This window comes from Siphateles boraxobius, unplaced genomic scaffold (genome assembly GCF_051911475.1).
Source record: "Siphateles boraxobius isolate OS27281-9 unplaced genomic scaffold, OSU_SipBor_1 6, whole genome shotgun sequence".
NCBI classification, from domain to species: Eukaryota; Metazoa; Chordata; class Actinopteri; order Cypriniformes; family Leuciscidae; genus Siphateles; species Siphateles boraxobius.
Genome location: NW_027509186.1, coordinates 6,702,356 through 6,726,448, shown reverse-complemented (window position 1 = coordinate 6,726,448; position 24,093 = coordinate 6,702,356). Strand labels below are relative to the sequence as shown.

Sequence of the window (24,093 nt, the reverse complement as noted above, 5' to 3'; positions counted from 1 at the left end):
GACGGAGGTAGATGTTGCGATCTCTTCAGCTCGTACGACAGATGCTTAACCCTCTGGGGTCCAATGTGTTTTTGGGGTCCGAGGTGTTCTGACATGCTCTAACATTTGTGCTTTTTTCAGTTATTTATAAACATGTTAATGGCAAAGGTGTAAATTCACTCTATATAGCACAAACAGGGCTACCATAATATGTTAGCAAGATGTATGTACATGTTTGTATTTTTGAGAGAATATTGTTTATGCATGGTTATTGAAAAAACTAAAACTTAAAGTCTCTGAAATAATGCCACAAAACACATACTAAATATGTGTCCACAAGACTTTTGACTAATGGATGTTCTCGCCTAGGATTTTTGCTTCAAAATGATCTGAAAATCATCCTTCCAAATCATTCACATAAAACAATACATTGATTTAAATTTAGTAAAACACTTTTTGTTTGGAAAGGCAATATGCGAAATGGGCGTGACTCATGTATAATGGTCTGATTCACACCTGTGAAGACAAAAGACCTGCTTCATGAGCCTGCACAATGAGCTTTTCACAGGTGTGTCACTGCGCCACAAGAAAGAATACAAGGACACAAGAAAAGAAATGTGTATATATACTACAAAATTGGTTCACAGTTGGAAACATCTATAAAAAAATATTATTTTTCCACTAATATTTTTGCTTGCAAATTGTATAATATCCAAGGTGAACATTTCTAGTAATTGTGTAGTTAATTCTCATACTGTATTTTCAGAAAGTTTTGGATATGTATCCTCTCCCCAAATTTGTTACTAATAAAACACAATACAAATAATTTGAAGAGAAGGCTTATATGGACCTTTTAAGATTTTGTTTACATCTACCTTGTAAATATATTATTTGCTATTTTATTAAAAAGGTTACAATTACAGCAACAATTAAAATTAACAATATTTCAAGTGTAATATTTCTTTGTAAAAAATAAGTATACATTTTATCATACATATTTCAAAGTTAAGGATTCATTAGTTTGAATAAAGCCTACATTGGAACAAACACTATAATAGCATCCTAGTTGATGACTTTATTTTTGACAAAACAAACATAGCCTAATATATTTAACATTTGAGCAGAAATTGGTGAACAAAAGCTTATTTAATGTGGCAGTAGTCTATAGTTTAGGCTACAGTAAACAGTTAATAATCTATCCAAAAACTAGTCAACGAAATGTTGTCTTTCATATTTCGTCTGTAACATAGGCATATCGTTTGTTGTTTTTATGATAGCCTATATTAGGGCATATAAATATTAATTTGCAGTTTAATACGTTGCTAATACAAAGACATTTTAACGTTATTTCAACATATTTCAGTCGATTTTCACTCATCTCAGTATAGCAATAGGGTTTGGTAAAAACTGTTCAGTTCATTCATTCACACACGCGATTCATATTTAAACAGTCTTTTTGCGGTTTACATACACTATGATATCGTGATTAGAACACTAATAAAAAAACTTACTTCTCAGATGGATATTTCATATTTCTTTGTAAAAACTAAAGTATACATTTTATCATACATATTTCAAAGTTAAGGATTCATTAGTTTGAATAAAGCCTACATTGGAACAAACACTATAATAGCATCCTAGTTGATGACTTTATTTTTGACAAAACAAACATAGCCTAATATATTTAACATTTGAGCAGAAATTGGTGAACAAAAGCTTATTCAATGTGGCAGTAGTCTAGTTTACAGTAAACAGTTAATAATCTATCCAAAACTAGTCAACGAAATGTTGTCTTTCATATTTCGTCTGCAACATAGGCATATCGTTTGTTGTTTTTATGAGCCTATATTAGGGCATAAATATTAATTTGCAGTTTAATACGTTGCTAATACAAAGACATTTTAACGTTATTTCAACATATTTCAGTCGATTTTCACTCATCTCAGTATAGCAATAGGGTTTGGTAAAAACTGTTCAGTTCATTCATTCACACACAGACGCGATTCATATTTAACAGTCTTTTTGCAGTTTACATACACTATGATATCGCGATTAGAACAATAATAATACAAAAAACTTACTTATCAGATGGATCCGTTGCTCCTCGAAATGAAAAAAAACAGCTCATGTTCTGAGGTAAATGTCCCAGGATTACTCCTCACACAGCCTCGCAAGAAGAAATAGTAGGCTACATTAATCTGATGATTACATTTGTTGTGTTATCGCGTTTATGAGGGGCGTTGACACTTTGCATGTGTTGCTTCAGATCATTTGCGTTTGAATACCGCGCGCGCTCTCCGTGGGCGTGTCAGATTAGCAGAATAATGAGCTAAGAGAACGATAATGAGATCGGCTGATACCTCTCTCTTTTTTAATAGATTACATAAACAGAGAATATTTTTTTTAGTTTTGAATTAGATATTTTAAAAGTACAAATTTAAATGATTATAAAGATATATTGCTCGTGCTTGTGTGAATAGTATTCGCTGAGCTTTGTTTAAGTTTAGAGACGTGCACCAGAATTTTTTTTTACGGAGACAGAGAGGCAGAAAGCACACCCTGTTTATTTTCTTTCTTTTACAAAAGCACACGGTTTTGATGTTAATGTGAGTGTACACAAAAAAAGAAGACCCACTATAGTTTATAATCATGTATTGATTTTATTTATATGACCAAAAATGACAGAGTATTTTAAGTCTATGTTGCTGCTATGTGGAAAAAAAACAGCAAAACGCGCCGGCGCGTTTCTCGACCCCAGAGAGTTAATCTTAAATTCGTTTCGTTCGTGAGTGCACTGAACGAAGGAAAACTATCAACTGAGGTAGATAACGGAAAGAAAACTTAAATTAAAACGAAATTTAGAAAGCAAACGAAGAGCTCCGGTTGGAGTTCTTGTTGAAGAAGGGAACCTCTCTCTGGCGTAGGACTGCACAGAACAGAAGTGGCGCTTCATGTTTAAAGGGAGTAGTGGCACGCCTTCTCACATGCCCAATTCAATCGTTTGGGAGGAGGCGTGGTCGCACACTTCGTTCCGGTCAATGTACAAAAGAGACGGAATTGAATCATAAAAACATTTCTAGTCTAGTATTAATAAAAGAATGCATCATGTTGCACTTTGGGTTAAGAATTCGATACCATTGAATTTCTTGGATCATAACAATACCACACACGGTACTTCTGTGTGCTAGTAAGATAAAGATACATGATTATTCGTGATTAAACGCATATCACATATCATAAAGCTGATGGTTGTAGCAATGAAAATCACATGGGAATAGTGTAACACCACAAAAACATTTTATACACATATGAAACATTTAACAAGGTATTTGTCTCACACGTGGTCAAAATGAGTGTTTCTGACTGTGTGTTTGTGTGTGTGTATGTCTGCGTGTATGTATAAGTTCATCCCGTGGTTGGCGCGGGGTGTTGCTCCCCCCTTCTTGGGGAATCACGTGGGGAATCCTGTGTGTGTGTGTGTGTATTCTGTAAATTGATGAGCTAGCACCCAAGACCATCTGTAAAGAGTGTTGCCTTTGTTTTTTGATGTGTCATTTAACATGAGACTCCTAGCCTTTCCTGCCGCGTGATCTTCGCGTGGTCCCCCCCGAGGCAGACTTAGCGACGCCTTCATTGTCACATATCAGTACTACCGGACACTGCTTTGTGTATTCATTGGTAATTTAATCAAATGGCAGCCACCCATTTGCTGGGGTCCCGATCAGAGAACAGTGGAGCTATGTTTGTAGATTAGAAACCAGTAATTTAATAGAAATGGCAGAACTGGCCATCTGCTTGCGGTTACATGTTATTTTGATTTTGAGTTGGAATGAGTGTAACGGACAGACCTACTGGTTATGAAATGGCAACGGAGGTGGAACAAGCAAAGGCAAAAGAAAATGGAAACGGATTAACGCAACGAGATGAGATGACGGCAAAAGAACACAAGAAACAAAGAACTTATTCCAAAGAAGCAACGGCAACGATCTACTGATGACATCAGTAAAGTACAAAATGGAGGAGCAGAGGACATAATAAGAGCAATCAAAGGAATTATAGGAGTGGAGAAAATCCTTGCGGTAAGGCCAAAGACTAATAAGCAATATGAAGTGACTTTTGAAACGGAGGAAGATTGTGATGAGCTGCTTAATGGTTTGGAAATTAGCTTGCAGTTCTTTAGGATAATACACAGTAGACAGGTCAGAACTTGCCGACTGTGTATAAGTCCGGAGCACATCCTCAAAGACTGTCTTGAGTTCAAATGTTTCAAATGTGATGAGCAGGGACATTTTGCAAGAGACTGTACGGCAATCGAATGCCCAGAATGCGGAATTCCTCTCAACAAATGTGAATGCTGGATGGGAGGTGATGAGGAGGAAACAGACGAGCGGCAACAGATGGATGGGCAGGTGTGTGATGCAGACCCCTCGCTATGGGCGGGCCATAGGGGGCCGGGCCCGCCCCCAAAAATGCTTGTGCCCCCCAACTTGAGGCACAGATAATTTAATTTTAATTTAATTTTAATATTATCATAGTTGCTAATTTTGTGTTGCATTGATGTTGCATTTTGTATCATTAAAATCTTAAAAATATAAAGAAACAATGGTGTGATTTAGTTTGATTGATGGGAATCTACACTGCAACAGCCTATCACGGCCTTACAAAAGAACGTTAGGCTACGAACGTGACAAACAACTCAGCTGCTCAACAGTTAGCGCGCATTTTTGAAAGCTGTTTCAAAACGAGTTTTCGCCGGCTTACTCGCTTCAGTTCCTTCCGAGTGAAATTATACTTTGATGAGGAGATTCTTCTCGGAGAAACGCTTCCTCCCGCTGTACTGGGACTGGAGAGAGGACAGCGCTGCCTCCAGTTAAAGTATCTGTGCGAGTGTATTTGCGTGCGTGTGTACGCTATGTATGTGTGTGTGTGTGTGTCATGGCAATGCATATCCCTCTGTTGACTGCTTTAAAATGCAATGTTTGAGAGATGCTTCTAGTGTTACATCTAATATGTTGTGTAGTCAAGTGTTTTATGGATATTCATAACATTGCTTCTGTGTAATGTGGTGTAGGCTAGGCTACCTGGTCATATTGCTGTTGGTTATATATGATGATTACGTGCTGCGCGACTAGAGTTGATTATTATAAATATACATACTGTGGGCTAATAATAATTGTGCCCCCCCCATACATTTCATATGCCCCCCTTAAGACTGAGGTCTGGCGACGGGTCTGGTGTGACGAGACAACAGAAACCATGGAGACGGTCGAACAGATGGAAAATAGACAGCAAGAGTTAATAGAAGGTGTGGAATATCAGCAGCGGAAACAACAAAGTCATCGGGAGGGAGAAGAGGAGAGAATGGAGGAGTACACAACTGAGAGAGAGGAACAGAAAATAACGGAGGAAAAGGAAATAAGTGATAATGAGGAGAATAAAGAGAAGGAAAAACTGGACATGGAACAGCAGGCTGCAAGGGAAGAAATAGAAAGTGTGGAATATCAGCAGCGGAAACACCGGAGTCATCAGGACGGAGAAGAGGAGAGAATGGAGGAGTACACAACTGAGAGAGAGGAACAGAAAATAACGGAGGAAAAGGAAATAAGTGATAATGAGGAGAAAAAAGAGAAGGAAAAACTGGACATGGAACAGCAGGCTGCAAGGGAAGAAATAGAAAGTGTGGAATATCAGCAGCGGAAACACCGGAGTCATCAGGACGGAGAAGAGGGGAGAATGGACGCAACTGAGAGAGAGGAACAGGGAATAACGGAGGAAAAGGAAATAAGTGATAATGAGGGGAACCAAGAGAAAGAGAAACTGGATATGGGACAGCAGATTGCAAGGAAAGATAGAGGGAAAAGTGGAATGACAACAAGAAGAATGCCAATGAAGGTAAAGCCAAATGTCAATGTGGCAAGAAAAAAAAAAGGTACTGAAATAGATAAAATGAAGTTGGGAATGGTACAGGAACAAGAACATGAGAAAGATTGAAGATGAATGTTTTTAATTATTTATTTTTTATAGTATGGTTTTAAATTTGGTATGTTGGAATGCAAGAGGATTAATGGGAAGAGGGACATTTGAAATGGTAAATGAACTATGTAAAGAACAAGATGTGATAATTCTACAAGAAACAAACTGGAAAGAAGAAATGATAGAGGATATGAAAAAAAGATGGAAAGAGCAAATATTTTATAATAATGGTGATGGAAGGATGGGAAGAGGGGTAGCAATTCTAATAAGAGAAAATTTTGAAATTAATGCATATGAAGTATATAATGACAAAAAAGGGAAATGTAATGGGATTAAAATTACACAGGGTGAAAATGATTATGTGATAATTAACTTACATGCACCTACGCATGAGGGAGAAAAGAGAGAATTTTTTGAGGGCATTAGGATCTTAACAAAGAAATGGAAAAATGTACAGTTTTTAGTAAAATTGACATGGCGGATGGGATGGTTTTTAAAACAGATGTGGGAAGGAAAGTGTTAAAAGAAATGATGGAGGAGGGAAACTTGATGGATGTTTGGAGAGATAAAAAGGAAAGGAAAAGAGACTTCTCCAGAAGACAATTAGTGGGGAATTTCATGTGTCAGACAAGAATATATTTTATTTTGAGTGTAAGGGATATGGAATGTTTTCTGGAGGACATTTGTTATAAGGATACAAGCTTGAGTGATCATAAGATGCTTTTATGGAAAATTGATTTTAGTGGAGAAAAAAGAGGGCCTGGTGTGTGGAATTTTAAATGCAGGAATACTGGCAAATGAAAGTTACAAAATAGTAATTGAAGGAATATTAGAAAAAGAGAAAGAGGATGGAATGTACTTTGAAGATAAAAGATTGTGGTGGCAAAATGTAAAATATGAAATAAAGAAATATTCTATGAATTACAGTAAACTGATACAGAGTGTCAAAAAAGAAAAAGAGGTAAAAATAAGGGCAAAGCTAAGAGAAGAGACAAATAAAAGTAAAGCACAGATAGAACAGATAATATGGTGGGAAGAAGAGCTAAGGAAATTTGAGGAAGAAAAGTGTAAAGGAGCAATATTAAGAAGTAAGGCAAAATATACAATTGAAGGAGAGAAATGAGCAAAATTTTTCTTTGGTTTAGAAAAAAACAGAAGAAAAGCGGAACTGATAAAAGAATTACAAAATAAAAAAGGAGAAATAGTGAAAGACATAAAAGGGATTTTAAAAGAGTTAAAAGAGTATTATGGAGAACTTTTTGAAACAAAAGGAATAGATGAAAAAGAGAAAAACCTATTACTAGAGTGTGTTACGGCTAAAGTAAGTAAAGAGGATAAGGAAGAATGTGAAAAAGAAATTAGCAAAGAGGAAATTATACAAGCTATAAATAGTTTAAAAGGAAGGAAAAGCCCAGGCACGGATGGGATAGTAAATGAATTCTATAAAGTTTTTAAAGAGAGAATAAGTGAAATTTTACAAGAAGTATATCAGGAGATTTTTAAGAAAAGGGAAATTGACCAGAGGATGAGTATGGGATTGATGAAATTGATTTATAAAAGGAAAGGAAGTAAAAATAATTTAGATAATTTTAGGCCAATAACAATGTTAAATACAGATTTAAAAATACTAGCTAAAGTTCTTGCTAACTGACTTAAAAATGTTTTACCAACAGTTATAATGACTAACCAAGCATATGGGGTGAGAGGGAGAGATATTGCATATATTACCAGTGGTATAAGAGACATAATAAGTTATTTAAATGAAACGCAGGAGGATGGATATGTTGTTAATTTAGATTTTGAAAAGGCTTTTGATAGGGTAGAACATGGGTTTTTATTTACAATTTTAGAACATTTGGGGTTTAGGAAAATTTTTAATGATTGGATAAAGATTTTATATAAGAATGTAATGACAAGAGTAAAGTGTAATGGCTTTTTAACTGAACCCTTTAGAATAACAAGGTCTATTAGGCAAGGATGTCCACTTTCTGCACAGCTGTACACTTTGGTAGCAGAACCTATAGGATTAATGATTAAAAAAGATAATGTATAAAAGATATTAGAATAGAAGAAGGCAAGGAAGAAAAAAAAGGATATTTCAGTATGCAGATGACACAACACTGTTTTTAAAAGATTTAGAAAGTGTGAAGGAAGTAATGAGAAAAGTAGAGAGATATGGAAAAGGAAGAAGAAAAGAAGAAAGAAGAAAAGTATGAGGATCAAAGTGGTGAAAAAATATATAGATGAAGAGGAAAAGGGGGAATGGAAAGAAACAACGAAATATTTTCTGAACAAATGTGGAGAGGAGAAATTGGGGGATAGTGTTTTATGGATGAAAATGAAGGAGTGGATGTTTAAAGGAGTACCAGAATTTTATAAGGAAGTTTTAAAAGCTTGGGGTTTTTTCCTCCCTAAGGTGAATTTTAAGCCAGAGGGGAGAGAAGAGATTTTAAACCAACCATTGTTTTTTAATAAAAATATTGTGAATAATGGGAAGGAAATGTTTTTAAAAAAATGGTGGGTGGTTGGAATTTCAAGAGTAAGAGATATATTGTATGAAATAAGGGACGGGTTTTTACCAATGCAAGTGATCATTGATGAGTTAGAGGAGGCAAAGGAAGAGTATGACATAAGTTGTGCAAAGAAACAATATGAAGAGATGAAAAATGCAATACCCAATGAGTGACTGAATTAAATACAAAGTGGAGAGGGAAGAAAGAAGGGAGAATTTAAATGATAAAAGAAGATAAAGGTAAAAGAATGGAGTTAAAATTGGGAAATATGAAAATGTGTTATCATGTTTTTATGGAAGAGGCTTTTAAAAAGCCAAATTCAAATGAGATGTGGTTGAGACACTTTAATGGTTTGAGTGAGAAAGAAATATGGAAAAATATGAGAGGGGTTTTAATAAGCACAGAATTGGAACGCTTGGATTATTTTATTAGGCATAATGTTATTTATTCAGAAATGAGACTGTGTTTAGTGAAAAAAGAGCTAAATGCATTGTGTAAGGTGTGTAAAAAACAAGATGAAGGTTTGCTGCATTTGTTCTTACTGTGTGAAAAATTAAGTGCCTTATTAAAAATGTTAAAGAATATGATAAATGAGTTAAAGGAAAAAACAGAAGAGGGAGATTGGCAAAGAATTTTGATGTTAGGAATGGATTAGAAGTGTAAAAACAAAGAGGTTATACATCTTTTATTTATGCTTGCAAGAAAGGCTATTTGGAAAAGAAGGAATATAGTTAAAATTAGAGATGTTGCGATAGATGTGTGGATTCTATATACAAATATGGTGAAAGACTATACGTTAACACTCTATAACTATTGGAGATTGGAGGGAAAAGAAGAAGTGTTTTTTAAAATGTACACAAATGAAGTGGGAAATATAGTTAAAACATATAAAATGGAACTAGACATATAAAGGAGGCAAAGAACTTAATATCTGGTTGGGGAAATCTGTAACAAATACTTCTGAGATCAAATTGTTTTAAATGAGAATTGTCTGTGTTTGTATTTGTGCACTTTGTTCTGTACTTTTTTAAAAATAATTTTTTATAAAAATAAAAAATAAAAAAAGGCACGCCGGATCTCGTCTGATCTCGGAAGCTAAGCAGCGTCGGGCCTGGTTAGTACTTGGATGGGAGACCACCTGGGAATACCAGGTGCTGTAAGCTTTTTTGTTTTCTTCACTTATGGTCTAACCTTTTAAATAGCCCAATTTTGGCAGTAGTTTTGGCTTACGACCATACCACCTTGGTCACGCCCGATTTCATCTGATCTCGGAAGCTAAGCAGGGTCGGGCCTGGTTAGTACTTGGATGGGAGACCGCCTGGGAATACCAGGTGCTGTAAGCTTTTTTTGTTTTCTTCACTAATGGTCTAACCTTTTAAATAGCCCAATTTTGGCAGCAGTTTTGGCTTACGGCCATACCACCTTGGTCACGCCCAATCTCGTCTGATCTCGTCTGATCTCGGAAGCTAAGCAGGGTCGTGCCTGGTTAGTACTTGGACGGGAGACCGCCTGGGAATACCAGGTGCTAAAGCTTAAAAAAACAAACAAAAAAAACCTTGGTCACTCCCCATCTCGTCTGATCTCGGAAGCTAAGCAGGGTCAGGCTGCGGAGGCCAGCCGCACGTAGGTGTCGAGCGCTGCTAGCCAATAGGAGCTGAGGAAATTACATGGAGGCGGGCCAGAAATAATACACAAAATCAGAGTAATACACAAATACCATAAAATTACCATTCATTTTTTAATCTAGATACACTTTAAGTACAATTAACATATAATAAACAAACTTTGTGCACAAAAATAAAATAAAATGTGTAAGATTTGTTCTTGTGTAGGATGTAAAAATGTGCATTTATCTTAATAAACATTTCCATTATAATAGGGTATAGCTATCTTTAATATAGAAAATATTTGAATGTGAATAATTGAAAAGAACATTTTGATAATGTTTTAGATCTTTATTTTTTAGAGATATTCACATTATATTTGTACAACTATGTACAGAAATCCAATATATATGAAATATAACCAATACACACCAAATAGTAAGTTTCTAATTTTATTAATGTATTAAATACTTATAGATTAAACAACTAGAACATTAATAATAAAAATAATAAAAATCTAAAGTTTTGGAGAACAAAGGAAAAAAAAGAAAAATATTTTAAATTAAATAATTATGTGTAGAGTTTTAAAAGTTACAGTTATTAACATTTAGTGTTTACACATCTGAGCAAGATAAAATAATGCAAGTCAATAAAATAAACTTTAAAAACATTCAAATACAATGTAAACAAGGACAACAATTTTGGTACAGTATTTTAATGAACAAATGGAAATTAGTAAACAACAATTATAATAAAATCTAAAGTTGTGGAGAGCACAGGAAAAAACAAGATTTTTATTTTAAATTAAATAATTATGTACAGAGTTTAATTGTAAAAATAATTAACATTTAGTGTTTGAAAAAGTCTGAGAAAGATAAAATAACAATGCAAGTCAATAAATTAACTTAAAAAAAACAATAAAATACAGGTTCAGATTATTTTATTTAATGCCATGTCAGCATTCAAAGCTATTTTCATGGCAAAAATTCAATTACAGAAATATCATATAAATACAAGAAAAACAAAACAAATATAAACAACAAGTCATATTATACTATATATAATTTTTAAATTAACATATGATAAAAAATCCAAAAACTTTTCAGGGATAATCTCATTAAATATCTCATTCTGCTTGTGTTAAGTCCAGGACAATCTAATAAAATATGTTTGACAGATAAGGGAATTTTACAAAACATACATAAAGTTGGGTCTTGACCTTTAAGCAAAAAAGCATGGGTCAAACTTGTGTGACCCATACGGCAAATAAAATACAATAATTTTGGTATTTTAATAAATAAATGGATATAAATTAAATATTTAATATATTTATACTAAAAGTGCAATAATATGTATACACATTTATGCATAACCTTGTGCAAGGAATGTCTTTTTGCTATAAAACAGTATTTGATTTAGTTGTTTCTAAGCCTTTCATTTATACTGTGCTAAGGTTTCCAAATGAAAAAGGGATGGAGCTGGAAGTACTTTGGTGATGGAAGGCCCATGTTTGTCTCTATAAGCTCAGGCTGAGGTGGATGGCGCCACAAGGAGACCATATTCATGAGGTGTCTTACTGGGTGTGATCCTGGCCAGAGCCCCGTGGACTCCATCTCTGTTTTCATCCAAATTTTTTGATGTAGAGAGCAGTTCCAGTGGCTAATATCTCGCGAGTAGCTAGTAACGGGTGCTTCTGTCTGTGCAGACGCCATTGATGCAGGAGCTGTAGGTGCTGTTTGTGCTGCAGAAGGTGGTACAGAGCCATCAGTCTGTGAAGAAGGACCACACACAGGAGCTGGTGGACTGGGAGAACTAGAGACTGCATGTGATGTCGATGAAGGCTGTGGCAGAACTGAATGGAACACAAAGCAAAGGAAATTTGTATATGCGTGCATGACACATTTAATGCATTTATGTTTAACTATCTTTACTTTTTTTGTTCAAGTAGCTGGAAACAGGGGTTTCAGTCAGTGCAGGCAACATTGGTGGAGGTGCAGATTGTGCTACTTGAGGTGGTCCAAAGCCTTCACCCTGTGAAGAAGGCCTATACACAGGATGTGATGTTGATGGAGGCTGCGGCAGACCTGCAAGGAAAAGCACATGGAGGAAATTAAAAACATATTTAAACACTGAATGTACATGATAAGTATTTGTTTGTCTTGACTACACATGACTAGAATCATTATTTATTATTTTATTCTGTTATTTATTCTAGTAATGCACATTCTAATAATGTTCAAATGTCTGTAAGAAAACAGTCCACTTTTCACAACAAATAAAAACAGTTTAAATAGCATGCATACAATTCATGAAGTGCACTCACCCTCACCACTGGTATATTCAAACCTTAACAGTAGTTAGAACAAAAGAACATGTTTTTTAGAACAGGCAAGAACACTGCCAAAACAACAAATAAGAGAATTAAAATCAGAAATGGAGGATAAGTCTGTATGTAACCGAATAAGCCTCCAAAACTGATGTGTAAAGTAACCTGTTGTAGATAAGACTGTGGATCCCGTGGCTGCAGATGATCCTAAAAATGAAGCATTATAATTTGAGCGTTTTCTCTAGTATGTGCAATTTTATATGTCATAAAGATCCTGAATTTGACATGGGTATATATCACACATGACATGATCCTTGATTTTTTTACTCAGCTGTGTGAGATATTTTGTTGGAGAAAGACTCAGCATCCTCCTCTCCAGTTCTTCATCCTCCATTACTGTAAAATAAAACAAAGACATCAGTAGGCTTTAAGAATCAATAAACAAATTTGCATGAATTTTATTAACCAGGTTGATCAGAGGCAGTAATGGAAGGAACAGGTGGTCTTGCAGTGGAAGCTGATGGTGAGGGCAACGGAGGAGTGTTTTTGGTCAGCTGTTTTTGCTGCTGTTTTAAAAGATACTGCTGCATTTTGTAAAATTTGTAAAATTGCACATTTTGCTGCCTGGAACACACTTCTGCCTCATTATTAAGAAAGCATATCCGTCTGCCCTGGTACCCCAAATTTTCCTCCAAGTGTCTTGTGCTCTTGATCCAAATCCAACAGTATTGTCATCCTCTGACCTTTGAGACAGATACTGTTTAAGATCTTCAATTTCCTTAAAGCTTCTTGAGTACTCAAGAAAGGAAATGAGGCTATCCTTGCATGGACCCTCTGGGTTGAACTGCCCAGCCTGTTCTTCTTCCTCAACCTTATCGGACAGGTACAAAGCATAACTGACATCATTCTCTAATAACCACTTGAAAGACTTGCCCTTGTACTTGCCGAACTGAAGAATGTATTCTCCCAAAGAGAGAGTTATAAAGGCGGCTTTCGTCAAACTGACAGTTTTATTGCCCCCCATAAAGCCCCGCCCCTCCCGGTTTATGACGCCGTGGGAATTTCCCACGCTAGACAACGCCCCTTCCGGATTGGTCATGTGACCGTGGGAAATCCCCGAGATACTCAGCCCTCCCCTCCCTCCCACTTCCGGCCTGTACACCTTTGCTTGGAATTTCTTCCCACGCTAACTCCTCCCCTTCCTCCCCGTTTGGTCTGAACAGATTAAGCGTGGAAAATCACAGACGATCACTAGGGCTCAATGTAAAAAATGTTCAAAATGATGAAAAAACAATTAAAAACAATATATTTTAATCTTTTTAAAGAAAAGGTATAATACAAGCCATAGTCAGAGGTGAGATCAGTGTGTTTTATTTTAAAAGAGGTCTTTCACATTTACATTTGAAGTTGTACTTTTCACAATCACATATAGAAATACATCAAAACAATGTGTATCGTTAAAGCAAATACATTTTAAAAGCATGAGTTGCATACATGTTCTAGAATTAAAATTATATCACACAAATAGTTTTATTTTCTAACATACGTTTGAAGAGAAGTTGTACATTTACAATTAACTAGTGTTTAAAGGTGTTAAAAACGTTGTATAAAGTTAAAAAAGGTCTTACGTTTTTACAAAACACCGTTATTGCTGAAAGAAGGAGAACAAAGACATTACAAAAGGTTTTGTGAGACGCGCTGTGAAACACTTGCGCCCGCTTCAGCGCTCCGACCAGAAATGGCTGAAAGGGAGTGGTACGGTGCACCACACGCTGACTCCTCCCACGACACACCTCCGCACCTGGAGCGTGGGAGATAGAACACAGAGTTCCCACACACACACACATCTCCACACATGGATCGAGGGGAATAGAACACAGAGTTCCACCACACACACACACACGCACACACACGCACACGCGCATACACGTCGTCACAATGTCTGACCCCTGGTGTTTGACCCGTGCTGTGCCCTCCTGCTAGGGTTATTTTCGTAAGAGGTCGAGAATTATTTTATTGCTGAGGTTATCTGATGAGATCGGGGTGTATGTGCAAGACAGTCGCCATATGCTTTTCTAGTTGTAAAATCAAATATCAGAATCCTTACCACATGCAGAGTTGAAAGATGTTCTTTGAAAAAAGAATGCGCGGGAAAAAAAGGTGTTTTTGAAATCGTGAGATGCAATCTTTAAATTATGAACGGCTATTTCATTCAAACTCTTCACTTCGACCAGAACAGTCAACCGATTCGTGGCTTTACGAGAAACATGTCAGGAGATCACCACGGTATGTTGGTAGCATCATTTCTCATTTTAACAAAAAGTATTATAGTTCAAATACGTGTTCGAATATTACATTTTTATTCTCTCTTTAATTAACCCTTTAAGATCCTTGCTACGTTTTGGGATTTCCGCCTGGATTTGGCCTACCCAAATTAAAAAGCTTCCCATTCTCACATACTTTGGCCTAAATACACAGTTTTGGTGTCATTTTACAGGAAACCCTTTGGAGTTGCTTAAAACACTGCTAAAAATTAAACATAAATAAATATATGTTGTCTGAACAGTAATAACCCTCCTAAAAAAAAAGAGGCCCTTTTTGATTTTTTTTATATAAATTCATTTTTGAAAGTGGATAACTCAGGCCCTGTTTGCCCTAGCAGCATGCAGACAGTTTTGGCTGTTTCCACTAGATGTCAGCAAATACCTGAAAAAGGAATTTGGTCTGTATCATGTTTTATTCAATATCTATTCAAATATATCTGAAGAAAGGAATATTACCTTTTTTTTTATTTCCGCCTACCCAAATCTAAAGTCTCCCCATACCCATATACAGTGCTATAAATGCAATATCCCAGTGTCATTTTACAGAAAACCCTTTGCCATTACATAAAACACTGTTGAAAGTGGTAAATATTATAGTATATGTTGTCTGTGCTATAATAAACAAAAACAAAAAAGGCGCTTTTTGATTTTTAGGTTATACATTCATTTTTGTAAGTGTATATCTCAGGCCCTGTGTGCTCAAGCACCATGCAGCCAGTTTCGGTAGATTTCAGCATATGTCAGCAAACACTGGAAAAAAGAATTATGTCTCTATCATATTGTAAAGAAGAGTTATTCTAAAGCACCCGAAGTGTGGTAAAATAGCTTTTTTTGTCATTCAAGTCTCAAGTTCCCCACCTGTCAAAAGTGCAAAATCAAGACATTGCAAACCACATTACCATCCAGGACTTCTAATCATGTTTTAAAGTAAGCAATGAAACCCATTAGTAGTTTTTAACCTTTTATTTTCAAATAATCAAACATCTTTTGCATAATAAAATTTTTATAGAAAATGTGCAGAGGTATTATAAAGTGCAATATTCAAAAAATAAATAAAAACTGAATAAAATAGAGTTTTGAAAAATAAATAAAGTGCAAACATTTGCTTGATAATCTAAAATTGAAACTAACAAAATAACAAAAAACAATGACCTTCTTGTCAAATAAAATACAACTGTATAAAAAAGGATTTTGCAAAATAAATAAACTGAAAATATTTTTCTAAAAACCTAAAAATAAAATAAATAAAATGCACTTCTTGTCAATAAATAAAAATAAAGATTTCACAAAAAAGTGAAGAAAGGGTCCAAACTTCTGGACTACATAGATTTACATGCCGTGTCCCTCAGTGTGCCAGTGCTTGAAGCAATTCCTAGATGACGTCATGCACAGTGCAACATTGCACTTCAGGCAGAAGATTGGAGTCTTCATTGTCTTGTCCTTTATTTTGCACATAACGCAGGTTTTTCTCGCAGCAGTACCATCACTTCCAAAATATTCAGGAAGGCATGTTTGGGTTGATGTACTTGAGCTGGCAGCTGATGTTGTTGGCACTGTGGAATCCTTGACAAGCTCAGAAACAAGTTCTTCTCTGAACATTTTCTGGGTCAGAGGGGTCTTATTCTGAGCTTAGGACAGTTCACTGTGCAGAATAAAGCTGTTCACTACAGCAATGTCAATGAAATGGAAAAAAGTGTTTTGTACCATTTCTTAGTTTTATGCAAAACATCGTAATATCCGATAAGTGCATCGGAGAGATCAACACCGCCCATGTATTTGTTGTACTCGAGCACTGCTTTAGGAATCGGGATGCCCTCTCTTCTCCAGACACCGTCAGCACTCTTCACACGTCGGGTTACGCTGTCATTACAGTAAGCTTTGTGTATAGTTGAACACATTGTTACTTCTCTAGTGTCCATCCATTTCACGAACAGGAACTTTCCATTTCTGAGCCAACGAATTTCTCCTCTTTTGGCCTTCCTGCTGAGGTCGTTGATTTTGGTTTTTGGAAAGCCTATTCGATTAGTCCTTATGGTGCCACAAGCTAGAGTCTGTTTGGACAGTAAATCCAGGAGGAGAGTTGGGCTTGTATAAAAATTATCCAAAAAAATATGATAGCCCTGTCCAAGCAGACTGAAATCTAAAAGCTGAATGACCGATTCATAGCTGAGGCCTTTACCTGTGCTTTCGGATTTGCCCTCGTACACAAAAAAGTTCCAGGTGTATGCAGACAATGAGTCAGCAAGGACAAACAATTTGTAACCCCATTTTGTGGGCTTGTCTTTCATATATTGTTTCAGCCCGATTCTTGCCCTTGTTGCAACCATACGTTCATCCACTCCTAGCTGCCTTTGCGGTTGAAAATATGTTTTGCACGCAGAAACAATGCTGCCATAGAGGGGTTTTATTTTGAACAGTCTGTCATAGCCAGGGCTTCCCTTTTTTCTTGTGTTATCTTCATCCTCTTTTAGATCACAGAGATGAAATGGTTAGAAAACGGGATTTGGACATTGCAAAACGAGGAAAGGGAAAACTATAAATGTCCTTCGTTGACCAGTAATCCACCAACGTCTTCGCATTTACCAATCCCATATAGATCAAAATGCCAATGTAGCACAAAAAATCTTTCAAAACAAGTGGCATCCATGTGAATTTCTTACCCGACTCAGCCCTCTTTGCAGCATAGGCATTTGTGTTTCTTATTATTGTGTCTATAACAGATGTGGTAAAAAATAAATGAAAAATTTCAAATGTTGAATAGGCAGCATTTCTGATGAGCTGAGGTCCTGGTGGTCGTTTTGGTGCAAAATTGAACAAAACTGGATCCTCATCTGCATCCGTTTCAGGGTGCCAGCTTTCTTCATTAGAAGAAGATGGCTGAGCACTCCCTCCTTGTGAAGTCCCAGCTCTGCCTCTGGCTCTGCCTCTGCCTCTTCCTCTGCCTCTGCCTCTTCCTCTGCCTTTTCCGCTGCCTCTTGTGGGTGTGGGTGTGGGTGTGGCTGTGGGGGTTGGGTGCCCAGGTGTGCTTGAGGACTGAGAAGACTGAGGAATCCATTCATCATCAGATGAACTTACACTGTAACACAAAATAATAAACTTAAATATCTGAATACTCGCGTCCGTTTATTGTTTATTTGTTAAAGATAAACACTGACCACTAACAGCCATTTGCGCATTGGAGAACACGCTTTGTTATTTGCAAGCACCACCACAATAATACATAAAACAAATAATAACTTCACAAAACATTGTTGTAAGTCTAGAAACACTATCAAATAACATTTCAGTTTGTATTTGGTAAGCTAAGAAGTATTTACTTACTGGTCCACATCAGGATCCTCTCCTGCAACAAAAGCCGCTTCTCGCACCGAGTCAAAGCTCGCATCGCTTTCAGAATCTGTGTCACTGAAACGGTCAATTTCGTCTAAAACAGCCTCCACGCCGACAAAAACCTTCTTCTGTGGCTGTTTACCCTTTACTGATGCCATTTCTGAAGCTAAAAACCAAATCCGTGCGCAAAGGTGTCTGGTGAGAAGCGTCTGTGCGTTTTGCGCACGTCACCAAGTGACCTCTCTCTTCACGTTCAGGCTACAATATCACAGCCCCTGATTGGTCTATTTGATCACGCGACACATTGCCGGAAAGCGGCGCGTCTAAGCTTTACGGCAATATATGCTTTATCCGGATCGAATGTTTACATATTTTCCTGGATTGTTGAATATCATAACATTAGCTTTGTGCTGTTTCTGCACTCACGAGACATATCGAGGGATTACTTGGGCACGCAACCCCAGAAAACAATGAAAAATGGCTCATTTTTTAGAGAATAACCTAAGGTAAAGTATGATGTAGCATTTGTGGCTAACTGTGCTGTCTAGAGCGAGTAGCAGGGCAAATATTCAATAATTTCACTTGTATGTTTACAAATGTTGATTGTATTCCTCATGATTCATTCGAAGTGTATTATATATGTGATTATACCTCAATAAAAATACTTATTGAACCTTCTTACTGGCAATGAGAACTTTCATTTGATATATGGTTTGTACATGTGCATCATATTTGAGCGATATGAAACATATGCGTGTTCAACTACGCACAAAAGTATGACGCGGCTGTTGTTGGGTGAAACAAGGTAATTTATTGTAAATAAGTTACTTAGTGTAAAACAAATGCCAAAGTGATGAATATCTCCAGAAAGTAGACATTCTAAGCTTTCAAACGGTACCAGATATGAGCTCATAACTACTCCACATACATTTAAAATTTGATGTACAATATGAATGACGTCATTTTATATCCCGTATACGGGATGGTGGATTTTTTAACATGAACAGAGGAATCACTCCCGGATTTATATTATAATGGCGATTTAGCAGAAATTCAAAGTTAGCTCTTTTCCCAGTTGACCCGAAGGCCCAGACGGGCTAGGTGCCGGAGCACAAGGTCCCTGTGTTCGCATACCTGGACTCTAGAGTGAGCTAGGATCAGCCAGTCGTCGATGTAGTTCAGGATGCGAACCCCGTGTTCCCGAAGGGGAACAAGGGCTGCCTCGACGACCTTCGTGAAGACGCGAGGGGACAGGGCTAGCCCAAAAGGGAGAACCGCGTACTGGTATGCCTGCCCCTTGAAGGCAAACCGAAGGAACGGTCTGTGTCGAGGGAGAATGGAGACATGAAAGTAGGCGTCCTTCAGGTCGATTGCTGCAAACCAATCCTGGGGCCGCACACATTCGAAAATGCGTTTGGCAGTGAGCATCTTGAACGGCAGCCTGTGAAGGGAACGGTTCAGCACACGCAGGTCCAGGATTGGCCGTAACCCACCGGTTTTCTTGGGGACAATGAAGTACGGGCTGTAGAAGCAGGACCTCATTTCGGCCGGGGGGACGGTCTAGATCGCACCCTTCGCCAGCAGGGTGGCGATCTCTGCTCTCATGATAGGGGCGTTGCCACCGACCAAAGTGGAGCGGACTCCCCTGAAGCGGGGAGGAGACCGCGCAAACTGAATCGCGTAGCCGAGCCTGATCGTCCGTGCGACCCATCGGGACAGGAGGGGGAGCTCTAGCCAGGCTCCCAAGAACTGTACCAGCGGGGTCATAGGGACCACAGACTTCCCACCGGTGGTGCAGCAGGGCGGAATGACTGGCCCGGACGTGGACGGCATAGCGGCCCGGTGTGGGGGCACAGTCATTAACCGCGCCCTGACAGAGGAGACCAGGGAAGGAAGAACGTTCCACGGGGGTCTGCTCTGCCAGGGGGCTGGCGACAGAGGCGGAAGAGAGCGGCACGGTCCGGGGATGGCGCGCACTGTCAGCTCTGGGACAGAGGGGGACGAGGGGTGCACGGCTCGGGGGCGGCACACCGTGTCGTCCGAGAACTCTGTGTGCTCAGGGATGGGAATGTTACTTCTTTCTTTAACCACATTAGGGTGCTGCCCACCCGTGGGTGAGCAGCGGGGAGTGGAGAACAAAAGATTCTCCCCCGGCCCTCCACCGGGGGAAGGAGTGGTCCTGCTACCATCTCCTGAGAAGTAATCTTCAGCATCCCTGAGCAGCCCGTCTCAGGAGCGCCGCTTGGCCCGGCGTTTAGCGGGGGGCGGGGCTGGAGAGGGCTGGGGTGCCTTCTTACGGCTTCCTCCGCGACCGGGCCTGGGTGGAGGCTGCTGCTTGGGCCGGGCGGGAGGGGCGGGAGCCGCAGGAGGGCGCCCTCGGCGGCGAACAGACTGAGGGATCTGCCCGGTCGGCTGGGTGGAGGCAGCAGCGGGCCGTCGGGGCAGAATGTGCTTGATGGCCTCAGTCTGTTTCTGGGCGGTGGAGAACTGTTGGGCGAAGTCCTCCACCGCACCGCCGAATAGGCCGGCCTGGGACATGGGGGAGTCGAGCAGGCGAGAGTGCTCAGCGTCCCGCATGTCAGCCAGGTTCAGCCATAAATGTCTCTCCTGGACCACAGCTGTGGACATCACCAGACCCAGGGAGCGTGCGGTCACCTTAGTCGCCCGGAGGGCGAGGTCGGTGGCGGCGCGCAGCTCATCGAAGAGCCCTGGGTCCGTCCTACCCTCGTGCATGTCCCTTAGCATCTGGGCCTGATAGACCTGCAGAGTGGCCATGGCAAGCAAAGAGGCAGCCGCCTGTCCCGCCGCTCTGTAGGACTTCGCCACTAGGGTAGACGAGAACCTACAGGCCTTGGATGGGTGCTTAGGCTCGCCGCGAGAAGAAGCACTCTGAGGACACAACTGCATCGCAACAGAGCGCTCAGCCGGGGGGAGCCCAGTGTACCCACGGGCGGCTGCCCCATCGAGGGGTGGAAAGGCGGATGAAATCAACGAGCGGTCGCGGGAAGACATGGGAGTCTTCCAGGACTTCGAGATTTCATCATGCACGTCCGGGAAGAAAGGTATTGGGGCAGGCTGAGGACGGGAAGCCGCAGCTGCACCCAAAAACCAATCGTCCAGCCGCGAGCGCTCAGGGCAGGGTGGAGGGTTCCACTCCAAACCAATGCTTGCGGCCGCCCGGGAAAGCATGGCCGTCATCTCTGGATCAGACTGAGCCACAGCCGTATTCACACCCGAGGGTGGCAGCTGTGACGAGTCGTCACTTCCAGACGATTCAGACCCGCCTTGTGATGCTGCGATTGACATCGCATCTTCCTCTGGAGCGCCAAAGGACACCCGCGGGACCTCAAAGTACGGTCCCGTGGGGATCCCCTGAACGCTCGCGGGTTGCAACACTGGAGAAGGTGCTGCGGGGCACGGACGAATAGTCGGCGCTTTGTTCCACACAGTCACCCTCAGATCACCCTGGCCACCAGCCGAAGTAGAGCCTCTCGAGGAGGCGCTAGATCGGGGTGTGGATGAGGGGACTCTCACTCTTGCGAGATCATTGAGTCTCGATCTAAGTGTTGCGATGGTCATGTTCCCACAGAAAGAACATGACTCATCCACGAGCGCTGCTCTAGCGTGATTAAAGCCCAAACACACCAAGCAGCGCTCATGCCCATCAAGTCAAGTCAAGTCAAGTCAAATATATTTATATAGCGCTTTTCACAATACAGATTGTATCAAAGCTGCTTCACAGTATCAATCAAAACAACTTAACAATGTTTGTTTATTACTGGAAAAAAAGACATCCTAGTTTGGTAGAGCTGATCAATGGTATGATTGGTTAATTAATTTGAATATCCCCAATATTCAAGAGTCAGACACCAGAGTCCATCAGAGTCAGACACCAGCCGACCGCAACCAGAAGTGCACAGGCGAGGCATCTTTAAAAAGACGTGCCGCGTGCAAGCTCTTTTTGTGAGAGAAACTCAGTGCTGAAGCGCCCGCGGAGAACACACTCGCTGGCAAACAACGCTCAGATAGGCAGTAAGTGTGCACTCGCCGGGAGATCGCCGTCACACCAACACTGGAGAGTTGCTCGTCTCGTAAGAAGCTGACAATCAGAGATAGCTTAAGGAGTGAAGAATTACACTTGGCTCCGAAGCGAAAACATATCTGCCTGTTGCTGGCGTCCTCCTTTTATTCAATTCAATTCAAATTTATTTGTATAGCGCTTTTCACAATACACATTGTCTCAAAGCAGCTTTACAGAAATTGCATTTCGGAAATGTACATAGAAAAATACAGTTAGTTAATCAAGTATTAATTTATGGCATAACATATCGCCGGCTTTGAGTCGTCTCTTCACAGGCGTCGAGTCGTCTCTTCACAGGCGTTGGGGCATCTGAAGTCTCCGTGAGAGGCTGGATACAAACTGGAGCTGACGAACGCTATTTACCTCGGGACTAGCGTCCCGAGATAACAGCAGAAAGGCAGATGGGAAATAATTAGCATAGCTGATGTTCATAATGTTAATGCATTCGAACCGATTCAGCAGTATCAAAGGTTAAGCATTAAGTGAATGCTTGGTTAAAGAGATGCGTCTTTAATCTAGTTTTAAACTGGGACAGCGAGTCTGAGGCTCGTACAATATCAGGAAGGCTATTCCAGAGTTTAGGAGCTAAATGCGAGAACGCCCTCCCTCCTTTAGTGGACTTAGATATCCTAGGAATGACCAGAAGCCTCGAATTTAGTGATCTTAAAGAGCGCGATGGATTGTATGGCGATAGAAGGTCTGTTAAATACACAGGAGCTAAACCATTTAGGGCTTTATAGGTCAGTAGGAATACTTTGTAATTGATACGTAACTTAATAGGTAACCAGTGTAGAGATGATAAAATAGGTGTTATATGATCATATTTTCTTGATCTAGTAAGAACTCTAGCAGCTGCATTTTGCACTAACTGTAGCTTGTTAATTGAGGATGTAGGACAGCCAGCTAATAAAGCATTACAGTAATCTAGTCTCGAGGTCATGAAAGCATGAACTAACTTTTCTGCATCAGAAACAGATAGCATGTTGCGTAGCTTAGCAATGTTTCTAAGGTGGAAAAAGGCTGTTCTTGTAATATATGAAATATGATTTTCGAAAGTCAAGTTGCGGTCTAGTATAACACCCAGGTCTTTTACTGTAGTGGATAAAGTAACAGGACATCCTTCTAAATTAAAGTTGTATTGTAAGGGATTTTGTGGGTAGTTTTTTGGACCAATAAGTAGTACCTCCGTTTTATCTGAATTTAATAGCAGGAAATTACACGTCATCCAGCATTTTATATCATTTAGACACTCTGTCAATTTAGATAAGTTAGTGTTTTCATCTGGTCGTGATGAGATATATAATTGAGTGTCATCAGCATAACAGTGGAAATTAATTCCATGTTTTCTTATAATATTACCAAGTGGCAGCATATATATTGAGAATAGCAGAGGGCCTAACACCGATCCTTGCGGCACTCCATAGTCTACTGACGTTATCTTTGATTTTTCCCCATTTAGACAGACAAAATGGTAACGGTCTGATAAGTAAGATCTAAACCAGCTTAATGCCTGTCCCTGAACACCAGTGTAGTTTTGTAGTCGATCCAGGAGTATTTTATGATCGATAGTGTCGAACGCAGCGCTTAGATCGAGTAGAACTAGTATTGAGATACAGCCTTGGTCAGAAGCTAAAAGTAAATCATTTGTAATTTTAACTAGCGCAGTTTCTGTGCTATGATGCGGTCTGAATCCCGACTGGAATTTTTCATAGATATCATTTTCTTGTAAGAAAGAGCACAATTGAGCGGACACAATTTTTTCTAGTATTTTAGACATAAATGGAAGATTTGAGATGGGTCTGTAATTTGCTAAGTTATTTGGATCTAATTGCGGTTTCTTAATGAGAGGTTTTATTACTGCCAGCTTGAATATTTTTGGAACATGACCTAAAAATAAAGACGAGTTAATAATATTAAGAAGAGGCTCTTCGACTACAGGTAACACTTCTTTCAGTAGTTTAGT

At 39.3% G+C, this 24,093-nt stretch overlaps 1 protein-coding gene, 1 long non-coding RNA gene, 1 other non-coding gene and 1 pseudogene across 3 annotated transcripts; 3 read left to right on the top strand and 1 right to left on the bottom strand.

Moving 5' to 3' along the window:
* Nucleotides 1-3,647: 3,647 nt before the first annotated feature.
* Nucleotides 3,648-6,862, top strand: LOC143715751 (uncharacterized). The gene is made up of 2 exons (XM_077207485.1): nucleotides 3,648-4,388; nucleotides 5,191-6,862. Exons 1-2 carry the CDS (start codon nucleotides 4,338-4,340, stop codon nucleotides 5,968-5,970), a joined length of 831 nt encoding a protein of 276 aa, XP_077063600.1. The 5' UTR covers nucleotides 3,648-4,337; the 3' UTR covers nucleotides 5,971-6,862.
* Nucleotides 6,863-9,689: 2,827 nt separating this feature from the next.
* LOC143716724 (5S ribosomal RNA) lies at nucleotides 9,690-9,808 on the top strand. The gene has a single exon (XR_013196186.1). It is a non-coding gene; the product is annotated as a 5S ribosomal RNA (ribosomal RNA).
* A 62-nt stretch (nucleotides 9,809-9,870) lies between these two features.
* On the top strand, nucleotides 9,871-9,998 carry LOC143716783 (5S ribosomal RNA; annotated as a pseudogene).
* Nucleotides 9,999-12,278: 2,280 nt separating this feature from the next.
* On the bottom strand, nucleotides 12,279-13,359 carry LOC143715538 (uncharacterized). The gene is made up of 3 exons (XR_013195804.1): nucleotides 12,862-13,359; nucleotides 12,723-12,791; nucleotides 12,279-12,602 (listed from the first exon to the last, which is right to left on the bottom strand). It is a non-coding gene; the product is annotated as an uncharacterized LOC143715538 (long non-coding RNA).
* Nucleotides 13,360-24,093: the final 10,734 nt, after the last annotated feature.

What these genes read in the sequence shown, in the direction of transcription:
- LOC143715751 (XM_077207485.1), top strand. Translation starts at nt 4,338, where the DNA reads ATGGGAGGTGATGAGGAGGAAACAGACGAGCGGCAACAGATGGATGGG. An exon ending in GGCAACAGATGGATGGGCAG is followed by an intron (nt 4,389 to 5,190) that starts GTGTGTGATGCA and finishes GCCCCCCTTAAG; the next exon opens with ACTGAGGTCTGGCGACGGGT.